General features: G+C 42.7%; 1 protein-coding gene across 2 annotated transcripts in view; it reads left to right on the top strand.

Moving 5' to 3' along the window:
• The first annotated feature begins 2,344 nt into the window (after window positions 1–2,344).
• Window positions 2,345–18,973, top strand: part of TBC1D23 (TBC1 domain family member 23) — a 48,578-nt gene continuing 31,949 nt past the window's right edge. For both annotated transcript variants that reach the window (XM_074999482.1, XM_074999473.1), the window contains exons 1-3: window positions 2,345–2,434; window positions 11,739–11,850; window positions 12,005–12,110. In XM_074999482.1, the coding sequence (XP_074855583.1) occupies window positions 2,400–2,434; window positions 11,739–11,850; window positions 12,005–12,110 (253 nt within the window). In that variant the 5' untranslated portion in view covers window positions 2,345–2,399. The remainder of the gene's footprint in view (window positions 2,435–11,738; window positions 11,851–12,004; window positions 12,111–18,973) is intronic.

The following is an 18,973-nucleotide window of genomic DNA, read 5'->3' as shown; positions in this document are numbered from 1 at the left end:
GCCCTGGGAAGGGTGGAGTGAGGGAGCCTGTTGGAAATGGGATCCAGTTTAAATGCAGGGTCCATGCTCCAATGGGCTGGCAGGAAGAGGTGACATCTATCACCAAGAGCTTCAGTAAAAACAGAGGGCATGCCATGGAATTGTTTGTCTCACTGAAGTGTGCGTATTACCAAAAACATCTGGGAAACACTGGTACATGACGTGCCAGGTGCTGCTTGCTGGCCAAAGGACATTTGTTCACACTGGGAATGAGGAGTTTTGGTAAAATGTGTGAGAGAGGAAGTTTATCAGGTCAGCTTTTTAGTTTGTATAAAAATGGTGTCTTTACTTCTCTGGCGCTTTTATTCTCCTGCTGTCCGTCCCCTTCCTCACCTCAAGACATCATCATTCTCTCTGTTCTGATGCATATTTTACTGTGACTTTAGTGCCTGTGCAATTGACCAGCTTGACAACCCCAAAGATAGAAGTCATGCCTACACAAAGACCAGGGCCAGCCATGGTTCTCCGTGTATGAAGAATGATTCTACATTTTCAAGAGTGAATGACTTCTTTGAGATTTAAGGCACAGAAGAAAGAGAGTCAATAGGTAATTCTTAGGGGTGGAAGTAGAGAGGGAGCACAGTGTGTGTTATCTGTCATAGGCTGCATCAGGTGCACATCCCAAAATGACAACTGCCTATCCCGTAGATTGCAAATAGTACAGTACAGTACAGTACAGTACAGTACAGAAAAAGCAAAGCCCTAACGGTTACTGTGTTGATCTACCTCTCCCTAGGTCAGCATCAGTATATATATGTATAGGCGAGTATATCTGTTTAAGCATATACAGCTAATTTACTTGACCAGTGGAGAGATGACACACAGGGCCTGACCAGAACCTCTGTTTCAGGAGAGATCTCGGTGCTGATGTCTTTAGAGCAGAACAAACTCATTTTTATTACAGAATAAAATTTCTTGCTATCCACAGTAGTAGGTTCTGTGGCAATCACAGTGCCCTAATGACCTAATTTTGCCCCTGAGGCAAGAATATATCATTGTGCCCCCTAATATATTCCTAGTAGTCAGTCCTTAGAAAAATGGATATACATAAATAACAATTACAATAACAACACCCTGCTTATGCTGGTGGGGGTGGGAGGGGGTACATCTGCTTTCCCCAGGGCTCGCTGGGGGCAGAGGGAGCTGAGCAGGCTGTATATAGTGTACCCCATACCCCATGTCTCTCCAGCCTCAACAGGGCCTGTGCCCCTAGCAGCTCTTGTGGCAGGCGCTAGTGGGGCCGCAAAGGAAACAGGGAAGGGCAGGAGGTGGGTGGGTGTGCTGACAGCGCTGGGTACACAGCCAAGATAGTAATGTGGCAGGTGGTGTCTTGGGTAGGGCCCAATGTGTGTGTGGAGGTAGTGGTAGTGCTGTGTTCGAGGTGTGTGTGCGCACGCATAGATGCTGGTGGTATTGAGTGTCTGCAGAGGGTGTGAATGATGGTGGTGCTGTACCAAGAAGCAGATGTTGGTAAGTGCTGCTTGACCTGCATGTGCAGGTATAAAGTGTGTGAAGGTGGGACGCTGCATAGGAGAACTGTCTCCAAGACCAAAGCGAGGCTGTCTGGGAGTCAAATCTGAGAGGTGAACCCCCAGCCTCAGAACTAGCTGTCCTGACGACAAAGTGAAGTCCCACCTATGTGGATTACGTCAACGTGCATGGATAGCTAATTCTGAATGACAGCGATGTCTGGCATAGTTGTATGTCAGAATACCATACCAGGAGCAAATTCTGACGGGTAGCCTTTTTTAGCAATAAACCGTGACCCACAGACACTTCTCCCAGTTTTCGAAACTGGCTTGTTCCAGCCCACTTTCACCCCTGTCACAACAGTCTCCTGCTCTTCAGTCTGAGCTCTCCCGCATGGCAGCCCCCTGCACCTCCTGTAGTGGATCCCAGTGAGCCAGAGGCGGGATGGGGAAATGCTCCCCTCGCCGCGGTTCGGCACGCTTACGAGTCCTCTTATCTATTTCCCGGCTGCCCATCGAGCAGCCCAATCCCGGGAGCAGACCTGCCACGGGCCAGGTGCTGCCCGGACGATGCACTAAGGGGGCGGAGCCAGCAGGGGGCTGCAGCAGCTGCTTCTCGCCTACCGCACGAGCTGCATCTCTCAGCGCTTCCCCGGCCCCTCGGTCCAAAGTGGGCGTGTCTGAAAGATGCTCGCGCCGCGTTCCCCCAGCCCCATAGCAACAGCGACAAGATCCGACTGGTCCACGTCACCGACCGCCGAATCCGCGCTTTACGGCGAGCCTGGGATTTACGACAGCGCTGAGGCAGGCGGATGTCTTCACCGGCTGTCGGGGAAAAAAAAAAAACCCCAAAAACGCGGTTTACGGCAAAGCGAGGGCACGTCAACAGCTATGGCGGAAGGGGAGGAGGCGCTGCCGAGCGGCTGGTGAGTGAGCGCTCATCACCCCTCCTCCTGGACAAGGACCCCCGTCCTCCCGCAGTCAGCAGGGGGGGAGCTGCCCCGCAGGGGGCAGTGGAGAAGCCGGGGAAGCTGGCTCGGGGCAGCCTGGGGGTGAGGGGGTTCGAGCCGCTGCCGGCCCGGGACAGCGGCAGCGACAGCGACCTCGGCTCCCTTTGCGCCCGGGGCCGGCGGCGGCTGTGGCGGTGGGTCTGGTCGGGCCCCGGTGACCATGCGGGGTCTGCGCGCCAGGAGCCGCCCGCTGTCTCCTTTGGGTTAGTTCCATCCCCTGCTGCGCGTCCGGCTTGCGCGGGGGGAACTGGACTGAGATCATCCCAACGGCGTCTGCCTCCTCCTCTGAGCTGGGTCACGGCTGTCGCCCTGCACCGTGTCCCCAGCCCGGAAAGTGTCGGGGCCTTAGAGAGGCTCCGAGTGAGTGGGAGCGCCCTTACACGCTCCCAGGGGCAAGCCCCGGCGGCCACAGCGATGGGAGTTTGGTGTCTGTGCGCCCCGCAGCTATTCGATGTGCTATTTTTGTTGCCTGTGGGGCTTCCTATGGCCACTTGAAAATAAATCTGACTCTGTAGTGTGGAACAAGTTAAGTGCCTGCAGCAGTGCCTCCTTTACATCCCTCTGCTTGTATCCCTTGCGGGTATGTGATCTCACATGGGTATGGAACTACGAAGGACGCCATCCATAGGCTACCTAGACTGAAGGATGCCTACTACTGTGGGACTCTCAGTCTTCCGTTCTCAGCTACCTCCCTGCTCTTCATTCCTTTTACATATATACGTGCAACCTTCCTTTTGTTCTCTTGTGTGCAACTGTCTGTGCAGTTGTCCCACTATTTGTGATCGTGAAATTATCAATCACCTGTATTGGCTCACATGTCTTACTGTGTCTCTTTGTGTGTCATCTATGTTTAGTAGGAGGTATGCTTCAGTCTTGGTCTAATATAAAGGAGCTGGACTCCATGTGAATATTGGTGTTCCTAACATCTGGTCTATGATTTAAACTTGAATATTGTAGTTGGGTCAACCTGTCTCCCACTATAGATAACAGCTAAGTCAATGGATTCTCATGGGTGGATTTAATACACCAACAGGAAAAAAAAATGCTATTGCTATAGGAAGCGTGTATGCCAGTGTGTCTCAGCCTTTTTTTCATAAAGTACCCCTTTCAAAAAAATTATAAGCATCACTAGACTTCTCTTGTGTACTCCTAAGGATGAGAAACACGGTCCTAAGGTTATATGAGATATTGAAGCAAGTGCCATTCAGTGTTTCCAGATTCCTGTTCCCCTTTTCAGGAGTCAGATTTGTTTTGCACACCACCAAGTAACACCTCACTTAAAAACTGCTTACTTACAAAGCATGCAAAAATATCACAGAAGACTACTACTGAAAACTTACTGACTTTCTACCATCTTTGTATCAAATTAATTGGAATAGAAATATTGCGCTTGTATTTCGCATAAGGCATATGAAGCAGTAGAAACAAGTCATTGTCTGAATGAAGTTTTAGGTTGTACTGACTTCACTAGTGTTTTTTAAGTAGCCTGTTGTAAAACTAGGCAAATATCTAGACGAGTTGATGTACCCTCTGGAAGACCTCTCTGTACCCCCAAGGGTACTCATATCACTGGTTGAGAAACACATATATGCTACTGCAGCTGCGCTACTTTTAATGTAAACATATGCTTCCATAAATTCTTTGTACTGTGGCTTTATGGGCCATAGTACATTTATCTAACTCCTCGGTGTCCAATACACTTCTTGTTCACCACACGCGGCGAATGGGGAAGCGGATTGTGGCAAACATAGCTCAGGAGTACTGCACATGTGGGGCACATCTCTGGCCACTCTGTGGTGCGAAGCGTGTGGTGGCAACTACTCCTCTGGCCCCAGTAGCTTGCCGGGGAGGGTGTGCGGTGGCTTGGATGGCTCACACCACATGGCGGCTCAGAGTGTTCAGGGGAGTGGCCCACGCTGCATGGTGGCTCAGGTGGGCAGCTGGCACCCTGTGGCTGAAGTGAGTAATCTAGGGAGGCTTGGCCTGGTTGGGGGGAGGGGGTGGCGTCTTGGGGGGATTGCTGTTGCAACCTGTAAATTACTTTTGGACGCTATTGATTTAATTACTGAGTGTTCACTTGCATTTGCAAACTGACTGCATTCTTCTGGTTATAGAAAAAGTAATAAAATGTTCATTAAAGCTTATGGGGCTCATTGTACCAGCAAACCATTTAATAAATGCTAAGATTTGTCATTTTTAAATAAAGGTTTAGCTATATGGATATATAATTATACATTAGAGTACTCCTAAAATTATTGGGTGTTGGAACACTGAAACATAATCCTTCAGATGAAATCTAAATCATATGGCGGAATCTTTATTCCAGTCCTACCAGTTCCAATAATAATTGGTGAGAGTACATTCAGCCTTCAGGATCTAGAAACATAGCTAAAGTTTTTATTAAAAAATGAACAATGAGTTCTGCATGAGCCATGCTGGTTCTATACAGATTGGCTGTATCTACATGTAATCAGCCTGAGCAGAGAATACTAATGAAGTGCTGCGATGAAGATGCAATACCTCATTAGGCTAATTCTACCCACAGACTTCAAAGTGCTGGCATGCCATGTAGCCGCTGGCGCATTGAAGTACCTGCGCAACTTCAAAGTGCCCTTACTCCTCAAACTTTAAATCTTAACATTTATGAAGTGCTTTACTGGTACAAAATTTTGAAGAGTAAGAGCACTTCGAAGTTGCATGAGTACTTTAAAGTGCCTGTGGCTACACAGAATGCCAGCTCTTTCAAAGTATGTAACTTTGAAGTTGCAGCAGGGAGAATTAGCTTAATGAGGTACTGCATATTCATCACAGCACTTTGTTAACATTTTCCATTGAGGCTGCTTACCATGCCCCATTCGACATAACCATTGTTTGCAATAATATAGATATTTTACCATGTGTGGCCTATGTTTATGCCATGCTGAATAGTAATGTTCAGTTGTAATCAGTATTCCCTCTAATTTTTCAGACACCTGAGTGGAATGAATTTTATGTGCACAAATATGGGAATGCTATGTGTCGCGTCACTTTCATATTGTTGGGTTTAACAAAAGTCATGTATTAGTAGTGGGATTAAAGGATGCTGAATGTGGGAAAGGGCTTAGGTTTGGGGTAGAGAGTTGGGGTGCAGGGATGTTATGGCTCTGGCTGGGTTGGGGCTAGTATTATGGCTCCTTCCCCACTCTAGCAAGATAAATGCAGAAGTGGGGGCCAGCAAAAGTACCTCCAAAACCTTATCTACCAGGTTTTGGTATAAACTTGCCCCCAAAAATCCTAAAAACCTTAGATTTTGGGGATAAGATTTGCTGCCAGCACCCAAGTAGTAATAAGGAAACCAGGGGGAGACTACTTGGGGAATCTTAGCCCCAAAAGTAAAAACCAGGACACAAAAATTAACCGATACCAGGTTAATAGAACGAAAAAGAGAAAACTGTTATTATTACAACAATATTTGTGTTGCAAGCCTCATGACTAGATGGTAGAGTTACAAAGTAAAACACATGGAGAGTTTTCACCATGGGCCTAGAACTTAGTTACAACCATAAAACAATAAAGCCTAACGGATCTATCTAAACTTTACCCGACTTACAGAAGATTGGAGAGCCTGTTCTTGGAGGGAGATATTCTGTATCTCTCTCCCTCATGGCTGGAAAGAAGAAAAAGAAAAAAGACAGAGAACAGAAGAGGGAGGAGCTAAAATTTAATTCTTACCTACATTTCTACAGGCCAGCCCCACCTGGCTAAGGAGGTTAACCCTTTTACTTCCAGGCTGCTGGCTAACCCTCATGATCATGACAGCCAGGGATGAGAGTTCAGGGTGTAGGAGGTAGCTTCAGGTTGGAGGGCTCAGAGTGGGGCAGGGGACTGGCAATAGTGTTAAGGAGGCCGCCTCATGCCTGCCTGTCTTGGGGCATCACGCTGTGCTGCAGAAGCAACCAGTAGGTCCGTCTCCTGGGGAGGAGGGGACGATGAGACTCCACAGCAATGCACCCCTCACTGCTGGCCCCAGCACAGAGCTGCCATGACTGTCAGGGAAGTGCCTCTCCCTGGCAGCCCCAGGATCGAGCTGCCCCTGGCTGCAGCTGCCCCCTTCTGGAGCCAGCAGAGAGGGGTGACTCGCTGCCAGCCACAGCAGCTTTGGAACTTGGGGAGAGACATTTCTCCCCCTTGCATGAGACTTAATGGAAAGCTGCACAGCTGCTTAGTGGGAACTCTGAGTGTCATTTAAAATAAACAGGTTTGGCATTGTTTGTATGGGGGAGTTCCCAGTGAAAACTTCATTGTTTGCTGACAAATCTCCTAGGACTTTATTCCAAAAGAATTAGTTTGACCAAATTCTAATACAGTAAACCCTCAAAATGCGCTATTTTGAGTTGCACTTAACTCTCATTAAAGAGAGTTAAGTGCAACTCAGAATCTGGCTCCCCCCCAGCCTTCCCTCATCCTTCCCAGTCCTCTGTGTCCTGGCTCCGAATCCACCCCCCGCAGCCTGACTCGAGCTCAAACACCCCTCTCCCACAACTCTGACTGAACTCCACACCCTGCCCCCCTGCAGTCCTAATCCACCCCAGCTTTAACCCTCCTGCCCCCCTTCCATGACCCCAACCCACTGCCAGGTTTAACTCTCCCCAGATCTTCTCCTGTTCCCTCCCCCCCAACCACCACAGGATTTACCTTTCAAAAGGAGCTCCAGGTGCTCCTGCTGCTACCCCAGCTGCAAAACGTGGAAGGCCACTCCCCAACTTATGTGGTGGTGGAGTATGCGAACGCAACCCTAACGTAACTCAAGGGACTCCTGTGTATATATATAATTATCCTTCTGCCTGTTTCCACTCAATTTCATTTGTTTCTTTTTTTTTTTAATTTCATTTCATTTTGTGTGTTTTGCACTGAAACATTCTAGGTGCTGTAAATAACTGCCACTCAAGATGTGTTTATAATTTAAGGAGTCAATGAAGAGATATCTCTGCATAGTAGCAATTGGGATCATAGCTAGTTAAAAATAGAAATTGCCTACTGGATTCTTGAATTTATCCCACTGTAACGGCAAGATGTAGTCCTAGATTCATTCAGTTAGAGATCATATTGATGTTATGCTGTATCTTGTCTAAAAGGCCCAGAAAAAGCAACGTAAATAGAAAATTTGTTTTGTGAGGAGGATGTGGATTTTCTTTGTTTTGACTTTTTGCTTACTTTCATTTGTAATGACAAAAAACTTGTTTAACAGAGGTAAAACACTGTTTGGTCAAAGTTTTCTGAATGGCTTATGTTCAGATATGAAAATAATTCAGTTAATATTTCAGTGTATTGTTATAATAATGTGTATATGCTCTGGTTGCTTTATCTTCCTTAGCAGAAGAATAGGTTCATCAGCTCACATTTTCCAGAATGCATTGGTACAAATACAGTTCGACTGTTTAGGAGTACATGAGGAAAAACTGTGTGTCAGTATGTGAACACCACTTAACCATGTTTGTCCTCATGAGTTGAGGAATTTAAATTTATTTTACATTGTTGGGTGTTGCATCTAAATTGCAGGCACTAAAATCAAATAGAATATAGTGCTGATAACACAGCATTGCCCGGTGAATATTATGTGTAATATCTGGTGTTTGTCAAATGGAGTTTGACCCTGTGGTTTCTATCGGTCCAACTGGACTTCTGAACAGAACGTTAATTTGAGCTTGGGAAAGGTTACGTTACTGTACTAATGATTGCCTTTTTTCATATGGTTCCTCTGGTGCAATGTCAAGTGGCTAGTGTGGACACTTTATAAGAACTACAAAACACAGCCATCGCTAAATTTTTTAGTTGATTTATTTCATCTCTAGTTCTGTATGGATCAGGTTTTTTAAAGTCATAAGAAAGGATTTGTCCACCACTTAAATGAGTTCAGGCTTGTAAATCTTAACGTAGTTTTATTTTTCCTTCTTTGCATGCATTAGTGTGCATCTCTTCTATTTGGAAGAGTATTCAAGTGAGCAGCTTGGTTTTCCTTGGCTGGCTCTACACTAGCCCCCGTCTTTGAAGAGGGCGTGATAATCAGCCTGAATGGAGAATACTAATAAAGTGCTGCGATGACTATGCAGCACCTCATTTGGCTAATTCTCCCCACAGCAACTTCGAGGATTAAAGGCACTTGGAAGTTGCGTGGATATTTCAAAGTGCCCACGGCTACATGTCATGCCAGCACTTCAAAGTTTTAACACTTCGATCAAGCTGATTACTATGCCCCCTTCAAGCTAGTGTATATGCAGCCCTTGTCTCTTTTAGATGGGAATGAAAAGTTGACTGAATGGCTCTAATGAATGATGTTTTGAGCTATTTATTGAGGGCATAGAAAGAAAGCATTACGCTATAATAGATAAAACATTAAACTTTGCAACCTACTGCTGGTTCTTTAGACTCCCTATTTTAGAACCATATTCCCTGCCCTTCTCCTTGACAAAACCATACTTCTAAGATAGTCATATTTATTGCACAGCTATGGGGACAGTGTTGCTGTTTCTAATCTAAAATCGGCAGTTCCTCTAATATGAACACGCATAATAATTTGGGCGGAGGGGTGGCCGGGGGGGGAGTCCTCTACAATAGACATGAACTGGTAATCTCTTTCAAGGGCTCTAGGAAGCTACTTACAAAACTGTAATAACTTTTATTTACATGTTAACATGTAAGGGCAGGTCTTTGGCTGACCAAAGTCTGAGATTGTAAATTATTTGTACGTGTACAGTGACTCTTAGCATCAAGGTCCTGATCTGGGTTTGAACTTCTAAGCACTTTTGTTATACAAATAATAGATTAAGCCTTTTTTTATTTAAAAAAAAAAAAGTAAACCTCTTCTTATGAAGTCTTGCTACACTTTCATAGAAAATGGTTATGACGTCTTGCACACAAAATTATAGACATATGGGATCTGATACATAAACAATTGTGGAGGTATTTAACATCAGCATCTAACATGGAACAACATGAAGGCTTAAAATTAAGCATATGCATACATTTTACAGGTTTAGGTCTTTATTGTCTGTATTTCAAAATGAGCAATCTTTAGATAATTAGATTTTTGTGTGTGTGATTTTAAGACTAGAATGGACCAATCTCGATCAAGAATTCCACTGCAAGTGAGTAGTTAAACATTTCAGTTGGCATAATAAACTCAGCATCTGACTTTTTCTCTTCCTGTGCACATTTGCTGATGCCCATTATATGGATTTGAATTGTAGCTAGTGAAGACCATGAGCGGATCCATACCGTAAGAAAAGTGCCTAAATATGAGTCATTTTATTGGGTCTGCTGTATAACTTTGGTTTATGTCATCCACTATCACAGTTCTTCCTTATGAAACAAAGCTTTCAAAGGACAGTGAAATTACTAACTAGAATGTGATGTGGCATCAGTAGTTACTGACAGAGGGCTTGAACAGATAACCTTGTAGCACCTACATGGACGATTATATAAATTAATTTATTATATGTATGTTTGTATTTTGTTGCAGAATTATTTGTTACTTAATATTAGGGATGTTAATGTTTAACTGGTAAGCCTCAACCTAAATGGATGAGGCTTAGTGGTTACAGTTACTGGGTGGGAGTTGGAGCAGCCTCCCACCTGCTGCAGGCTGGGGGTTGCTCCAGCCCTTTGGGGCCTGCTAGGCATGGGAGACACTCCAGCCTGGCCAGAGCAGCCTCTGTCTGTAGGAGAGGGACCTTCCCCCCATTTAATTGGATAAACCTGACATTCAACCAGTCAACTATTTAAATGGGATTTTACATCCCTACTTAACATATGGTAAGTCTGTCAAACCGCACACACTATGCAGACAAATTGTTTAACTGTAATTTATGCTATACCTGCCGTTTTACCATCACTTTAACTTCCTATGAAATTGTAGGATGTAGCTCAGCAAGAGCATTCAGTCTGCAATCATCTCAAATGTTCAGCTGCAGCCAGCCTGGACATAATATATCTGCTTAAAGTATGCATAGTTTTCACTTTCTGAATAGTAATCTGTTTTGTCTACAACGTTTAAAACATTTTTGTTGAAAGATTAAAAAATTCTTATAACTAGAACTTCCTGAGTATTCTATTACATGTTAATGTAGATTGCAGTATTAGTGTTAAAAGCTTTTTGTATCTTTTCAATATATTGATTTGCTGGGAGGAGGTTAGGATTTTTGCCTCTGCCACACCAATTGTGCCAAATAAAACTGAAGACTAGGTTAATTAATTGGCTAGTGTCTTACAACATGAATATGTGGGAAAAAGGAGTTAAGAGCTAACTACTGATAAGCCACTGGAAAATAGTTTCTAATTTTAAGTTGTCTAATGATTTATTTAATGAGACACTGCCACCTAATTTAGGTCCCAAGTTTGTGTTGGAAACTGTGGGTAAAAAAAATCACCTTAGAATCGCTAACATATCAATGAAAATGGTGCAGCTCATTAGCTTTACATATTCTTCTTCAATGCTAGACCAGTTTCCTAGCAATATGCCACTTTATGGCTACGTCTACACGTGCCCCAAACTTCGAAATGGCCATGCAAATGGCCATTTCAAAGTTTACTAATGAAGCGCTGAAATGCATATTCAGCGCTTCATTAGCATGCGGGCGGCAGCGGCGCTTCGAAATTGATGCGCCTTGCCGCCGCGCGGCGCGTCCAGACGGGGCTCCTTTTCGAACGGGCCCCGCCTACTTCGAAGTCCCCTTATTCCCATGTAAGGGGACTTCGAAGTAGGTGGCGTCCTTTCGAAAAGGAGCCCCGTCTGGACGCGCCGCGCGGCGGCAAGGCGCGTCAATTTCGAAGCGCCGCTGCCGCCCGCATGCTAATGAAGCGCTGAATATGCATTTCAGCGCTTCATTAGTAAACTTCGAAATGGCCATTTCGAAGTTTGGGGCACGTGTAGACACGGCCTGTGAGAACCAGAAAAATGAAATAATCAATTTTCAATATTTAAGCTGATTGGAATTATAAGTCAAGCAGACTTGCACACATTGTGAAAAATCAGTTTTTACAGTATTTGATTTCAGTAATTGGAGTTTTTATGAATTACAGGTCAGGACACCTGTTTTCAAATATTCTTTTAGGTTTATGGCATCCTCCAGCTTGCAGGGATCTTTAGCAGATACAACATGAGTTTACATATAGCACAGTAATGAATAGTTGAATAATGTTTCTGTTAAGTACTTTTAAATGTATTATAAAAATTTTTCTGCAGGGAAAAAGACCTTGAAGAAGCTTTAGAAGAAGGAGGTTGTGACCTTGAAACAGTAAGAAACATCATTCAAGGGAGACCACTGCCTGCTGATTTGAGGGCCAAAGTCTGGAAGGTAACCATGTCTTTAAATAAGATATGTAGATGTTTCTTTGTTTTTATTTGAAGCTGATGATTTCAGTATCGTGAATAATTATGAAAGGATTGCCCACTCTTAGATTTCTGCATAGGTAGAGCCAGTAATGCTTTGAATAATCCTGTATTTTCAGATTGCACTGAATGTTGCAGGAAAAGGGGACAGTCTGTCATCTTGGGATGGTTGTTTAGATCTACCAGAACAGAGCATAATTCACAAGGATTGCCAAGAGCTGATTGGTAAGTTTCATTATTACTTTTCTGCAGTGCTTCCTCTCTTACAGTCATGAGATTCAGCATAATTCTCTTCACTGTTATTTAAACTTCAATGGGCATTTTTTGTGTGGGGGGAGAAAAGCTTAGCACAGCACAATAATTGAATATCGAAGATATGAAGGGAGTGCAAAATATTATCTGTTGTGTGATAGGCTTCATAATCCAAACAGAATCCAGCAGTAAAAAGGCTATGACTGAGACTGTTGAAAACTAAATTATCCTTTTCAAAAAAGTTGGTCTGTTGCATTTGATAATTTTATATCGTGCCCTTTTGAACGACACAGTGCCTCATAACACAGTTACTCTCAGGTTCAGCTTACTCTCAGGTTCAGCATGCCCATCCACTTAACCATCACTACTGCTTCCTACAGGGTGACTTCCACTGAATTTAAATACAGTAGAGTCCCCACGTTCGCAAAGTTAAGGTTTGCAAATTCAATTATTCACCAGCGGCCACTTCCCCATGTTGGTGAGCACCAATGGCTGCCACTTTCCCGGGCCCCGGGGCAGGGAGTGCCATGGCCGCTGCTTTCCCAGGGCCTTGAGTGCTGGCAGTTGCTGCTTCCCCGGGGCTCTGAATGCACCCTGCTGTTCACGAAAATCAACATTCACGGGTGTTCTGAACACCGAACCCTCATGAATATTGTGACCCTACTGTAACTCTTTTGTCTAGAAGATTTTGTCAAGTATAGTTGAAAGTTCTAAACTATACTATACTTCAGTTCTATAGTTCTAAACTTACTAAAACTGAAAAGGGAATTACTTTTTTTTTTTTTTTTTTTTAAACTTTGTACCAGTCAGTTTCCCTTTTTTGTTTAGGTGTTTCACATAGCAATGCTGGAAGAAGACATAAAATAGGAAAATGACATTTTAAAATTACAATATGTCTCAGGAAGATTAAGTGGCAACTGTTTTATCTGAAAATAATATCTCATTTTATGCAAAAATGATCTTACGTTGATGGCGTCCCTTCAGTAATTAAGCAATCTCCACCCTTGCACTTTAGTTGTTCGTGTTTCATGTTTTTGATTTATTTGGTTATTTACTTTCAAGGTATAATAAAACATCAGTCTCAGACTTTGTCTATACAGGCAAGTTTTGTTGAGGAAGAGTGCCTTTTGTTAACACACCTGCATCAGTGTTCACACTGCACCATACCTTTTCTTGGGGAAAATGGTCATTTTCATTGACACAACTTGCCCCTTCACTGGGGACTTTTTTCATTTACCCTTCCCTGTGTTGTCAACAAACATGCAGCGTAGACACGTCAAAGAGTTTTGTCACTCATTCTGGCCTCTAGAAGGTTGCCCACAATTCCCAGTCAATGACCAGTTACTCACCCCTCCTCGTCCTTTCAAGTCCCACCAAATTTAAATGCCATTTCCTGCTGACTGATTTTTCTATGTGAGTTCATTGGAGAATGAGTGTCTGGTTCTAGCCACATGGTTGTTAAGGCATTTGATACAGTGTATATGCTACGCTACACAGGACTGATCTTCTAAATCATGGCTCTCTGCACAGTCTGAGCACCTGGATCCCCTCTCCCCCGCTCAGCATGTTGTGGTCTCTTGGTATCTTCCCAGGTGCGCATGCCTGGTCGTCATACCAAATGCTCCCACACTTGAACTGCTGTGCAGCTGCCGGATCTGATCAGTGTGTAGGAAGAGGAGTGAGTCTGGTGCCAGTGGCAAGTGACCCATAAGAAGTGGGACACGTATGGGCATGTTTCTTGATCCTTGTGTGAAAAGGGGCATGAGTAGAACATGTTGCAGTGCAGAGCAAAGATTAAAGAGCTCATATGATAGCTCTGGAAAGGATCTTGAGGAGTCGTAGAGTCCAGCCCTCTGTGCTCACAGCAGGACCTATCATCGCCTGAGACGGATTTGTTTTTTCTAACCTGCCCCAAACCTTTGCAAGGCCCCCTTAAAGAATGAACTCACAACCCTGGGTTTACAAGACCAATACTCTGACCACTGAGCTATCCCTCCTCCTAAACCCAGTTACACATAAGGCCCATAAGGCGAACTGATGCTCCGGTGTTTCAGAGAAGACCTGCCATAATGTCCAGTTCCTTGTAGCTATACTCCGCAGTGACCTCGCCTCCATCACCGAGAGCCCCATGGATAGTTTGGAGGACACAAAGGCAGTACACGAAGGACCTAATCCAGAGGCTGAAATAGTAGAGGAAGAAGTATATAGCTATATTCAAGGACCAGGTGCTCCTCCTGGTGTCACTGAGCATGGATGTCAGCCAGGAACTGTTGACAAACGTAGCCAGTCTGAGCAACCATTTTCTGGAGACCAGGAAGCAGGGGATGAAGTGCAGGGTCAGCGGCTGAAGCTTGTGGAGTGCGGGACTGAGGGCATGGAAAAATGTGAGGCTGTCTGTGTTTTTGTGTGCTGCTGAATTAATCAGTATGTCTGAGCAGGATGTCAATGCTCACTGTGATCTCAGTGGAGTCCTGCAGAGAAAGGCTATCAAAACTTTTTAACAGGTGCTTTAAAATTTTCTGCCACAGATTCCATGGCAGTGTATCTTAGTCCCCTCCTCCTCCACTGTAGGACTCTATCCTGTACCAGTCCTTAATTACTTGTGTGGGAACCAAAGTGGAACATAGGTGGGCTGTATATGGAGCAGGATGAAAGCCACAATCATGGAGAAGCTGTGCCCAGGTTTTCTTGCTTAGCCTGAGCAGGAAGATGTTTGTCAGCATGATACCCACCTGTAGATAAGTGTGGCCTAATTACAACTAGGTTCTTGCAAAGGGAATTTTCTAGCCCTAGCTGGAATTTTTTTGTACATATGCATGGTCTTCCCCAGCCTTTTTCCCCACTTACTCCCCATGATTAGGGTGCTTGCCAAGATGCATTGCTCGTTAAGGTCAGCAGGAAAGTGAGTGGAAATGTTGGAAAAGTGATTTGTAAGTGAAATGTTACAATGAAGGACTTGATGTTTGCAGACTCCTTTTTGTGCATTCTGCTGAACAGCAGAGACTTTGACCATGGACCACGTTAGAAAGAATGCAACTGATAAAAAAGTGCCATGAAAGAAACAGGGAATATTGTCCTCAGTGACATCTAGCATGCCATAGAAACATCTCCATTTTACCCTGTTTTCCAAAGGTGCATTTGAAAACCATGCACTATTAGTACTAGTTATGGCATAGCCAGGACCTCTGCATTTTTTGCAGAATTCAGAATTGGATGCAGAACTGCTTTGAAAACTAGTTACCATTGTTTGTCTTCCTTTCATTTCACCTTTTTTCCATCTACTGCTATATAACCTTAAAAAAGCTAAACAAACTGCTGCAAATGCACCCACTCCAGTTCTAAAAGTTGTCATTGGAGGGCTTTCAATAGCACTTAGAACAGTTTACCAATAACACAATCATAGTTTTTGAAGTGTTTTTGCATGTGTATAGTAACTATTGAGGAAAAAGCTGTTCCCAACCCCATTTTTGAAAGAACCCGTCTTGCGATTTTGTTTCTGGATGAAAGGTTCTTTCAGTTCCCTTCCCCCCTCTGCCCCCCCCACACCCAGCAAAAGGAACCCCATCTACACAGCTGTTTTTGCTTCTGGAAAAGGATCTTCCAGAAGTGAGATTGCTCAAGAATGTGCAAATGAGGCATGTGTTATGTAAATCTATGCCTCATCTGCATTTCCAACCTTGCTTATTTGTATTCCACTTCCAAAAGCAGATTGCAGTGTAGAAGTAGCCAATGTGAATTTCTCTTCCCTATTTCACTTCTTGAAAAAAACTCACTTACGTAAATCAGGAAAAAAATTAAATCCCAGAGTTAAGATTAAAAAATTATGTAGCTTTTGCAGGAGTACAGCAAATGGCACAATCAGTTTTCAAATTGTATTGGATTATGGCACATTACATTTGTAAAATCGCTTTTCCTCATGGTTTTTTTCCCCCATTTTTCTTAGTCAAAAGAAAACTTATGTGTGACTGTTTTTGTAATCATATCAAAGTAATTAATTTAACCCGTGAAACATGGCATTAAGGTTATTTCCAAGACTTGCACTTAATGCTGGATTAAAATCCTCTCTTCTCACTTCAGTGAAGGTGTTTTGAGTCTGCAGATTTATAACAGCTCTTTGAAAAATTCTTAGAACAATACTTGTATTTTCTTTTATGTATTGTAAAAATATTTACCAGCTTTCGCAAAGGAACCATTTTCAGTGCTTCCTTTGTAGATCATTTTTACCATCGTTTATGAGCAATAGAGTCTCAATAGCAAAATAACTAGTCACCACAAACTTCATGTGGGCACACTAATTATTGTAAAATCTTTAAGTAAAGGCTGCTTTTCAATTTTTGTATTTTAAATAAATTAATTAGTAATTTTTCTGGGTTTTTTTGGGGGGGGCATTATCCAGTTCAGCTGCCTAAAGAGAGGTGACAGAGCCAGGTGTATGTAGGAAAACTTTTTCAAGTAAAAAAAGTCGGACTTTTATTTATGTTGGATTTTATTGATATTTTTATCTTTAACATGATAAACCTGCTTAAAATTAAATGTTTATTTGCGGCACCTTCTGTTAAGGTGAGGTCTAGACTTTCTATAATCAAGTAAAATAGTTAAAAATAAACTGAATCAATGATCTCTCCTTGTAAATGTTGAGTTAAATGCTACTATTTTATATGGAGAGAACAACCGTTAAAACATTTAATACAGAGCTCAAGCTTTATAAATAGGTCAAATTCTTTGTTAAGTATAATTTTCACTCTTCACAGCTGAGTGAATGCTAGTATTTTTCCAAATGTCAATACTTCTAGCCTCTCTGCTGGAAAAGCTATGCAAGAATACTTCATTATGTAGACAGCTTACTAAAGATACTGTTCAATAAAAATTATTTTGAAATACTGGTTTTGCACATTTTAATTAAATTTTAATTTTTATTCAAATGCAGCTGGAAACAAATTGTGAATAAAAAATTAATTACCTGTAAATAACAGATTTTGAAACAATAAAAATATGAAGAAATCTGAATAAATATGCTACATTACATATTAGCAGAAATAAATGGGCATACTTAAAAACCATTTGTTAGCAAAAATTACCAAATCTAGTTTAAAAGCTTTATTTAGTTGTAAATAATCAAATCAATGTGTTTTATTGATTATATTAACTAGCAAGAGTAGTCGTCTCATTTGCATAATGAACGAGAATGAACTTCTCTTAAGGAAAATACCTAAAAAGTATAATTAGAAAACAAGATTAAAATTAATTATTTAAATCAGTAAGTAAAAATCTAGGATTTTTGGTTGATTAAAATTAATGTTTTAAATCAATCCACCTTTGGTAAAACTGTCAGTTATCTTCCTCTTCCAGTGTTGCCAACTTGTATGCCTGATTTAACAGTTGTGCTTTTTGTGTACCCCCCACCCCCATCACCTAAGGCTTTTGGAAGACAGTAGCACAGGCTAATTAAGCCGTCTGCAGCCTATATGCTTCCTTGCTCCTCATCCCAGGTCTGTAGCAGTCCCAAACTCCCTTACTTAACCTGGGATTTGCATTTATGGGCTGGCTATTCTAAATGTAAGCTAGTTAAACAGATAGACAGCTCACTCATTAACCCATGTTCTTTCTCCTATTCCCATAGTAACCCTCTCTCGCTGCTTTCTATGCTGCTGTTGACCAGTGATGTTTGTCGGTGAGAGTCCTTCTCTGTCCAGCCTCCTAAGGATTGTCAGAGAGGGTCTCCTCTTATTGTTCACCACACAGACTTTTCAAATACAGAATGTGCTGCTGTGTGGAGATGCAAACTGTGCTTGTCAACCTGATTTGTCTGCAAGTCTTTCTCATCTGTCTGCCACTTGCCATCATTTCATAGTCCCTGGTAGCCACAGGGGACATGGTGGAGAAAGGTAGGAGGGGAGACTTGCAACTTTGTTGAGTTGACAAGCACAGCTTGCACTGCTACAAGAGAGTACATACGTATTTTGTATATGATATCTTTGCATTTTGCGATCAGAAGATGTGCTCTGATATTTTAATCTGTCCAATATTCAAATTTGTGTTTGTATGTAAATGGGTTTTTGAGGAATTGGAGATACACATTATGGATTAGCCTGTAGAATCAAAACTCCTTTTTGACTTGCAGAGTCAGGGAGACTAATGTGCTGCAAGCCCTAAATTGGAATAAAAGAGGCACATTTAGTACATTTTAAATCTACCTGTTTGTTTCACAAAGATAGGAAAATTCAGTATTAATCTGTTTCTAGTTAATTGTGACATCCCACCTGGCTTTGAAAATTTAGGTCAATGTCAAACCCATTTTCATGTCATCGCTGAAACACTTAACTGCTACTGTATGTTCACTCAGTTATAGTTGTGTATATGAATGTAATTGCCATATAAACCCTTGTGCGAAAATTTGAATTACGTGGGGGTTGCAAGAACACAATCCCCGCATAACTCAAGGATTTACTGCATTGTAATATAATTTATGCCATCATGTGCCAGCAATGCCCTGCTGCTACGTACATCGGACAAAGTGGACAGTCTCTACGTAAAAGAATAAATGCACACAAATCAGATATTAGAAATGGCAATATACAAAAACCTGTAGGAGAGCACTTCAGTCTCCCAGGCAACACAGTAGCAGACTTAAAAGTAGCTATCCTACAGCAAAGAAATTTCAGGACCAGACTCCAAAGAGAAATTTCTGAGCTACAATTCATCTGCAAATTCGACGCCCTCAGCTCAGGCTTAAACGAAGACTGTGAATGGCTGGCTAAATACAGAAGCAGCTTCCCCTCCCTTGGTGGTCACACCTCCAGATCAACTGCTGGTAGTAAGCTTCACCCTTGCTGACT

The sequence above is a fragment of the Carettochelys insculpta genome, chromosome 1 (assembly GCF_033958435.1).
Source record: "Carettochelys insculpta isolate YL-2023 chromosome 1, ASM3395843v1, whole genome shotgun sequence".
Taxonomy (NCBI): domain Eukaryota; kingdom Metazoa; phylum Chordata; order Testudines; family Carettochelyidae; genus Carettochelys; species Carettochelys insculpta.
Note: the sequence above shows the minus strand (reverse complement) of the source record. Positions and strands in the feature narration are given on the sequence as shown.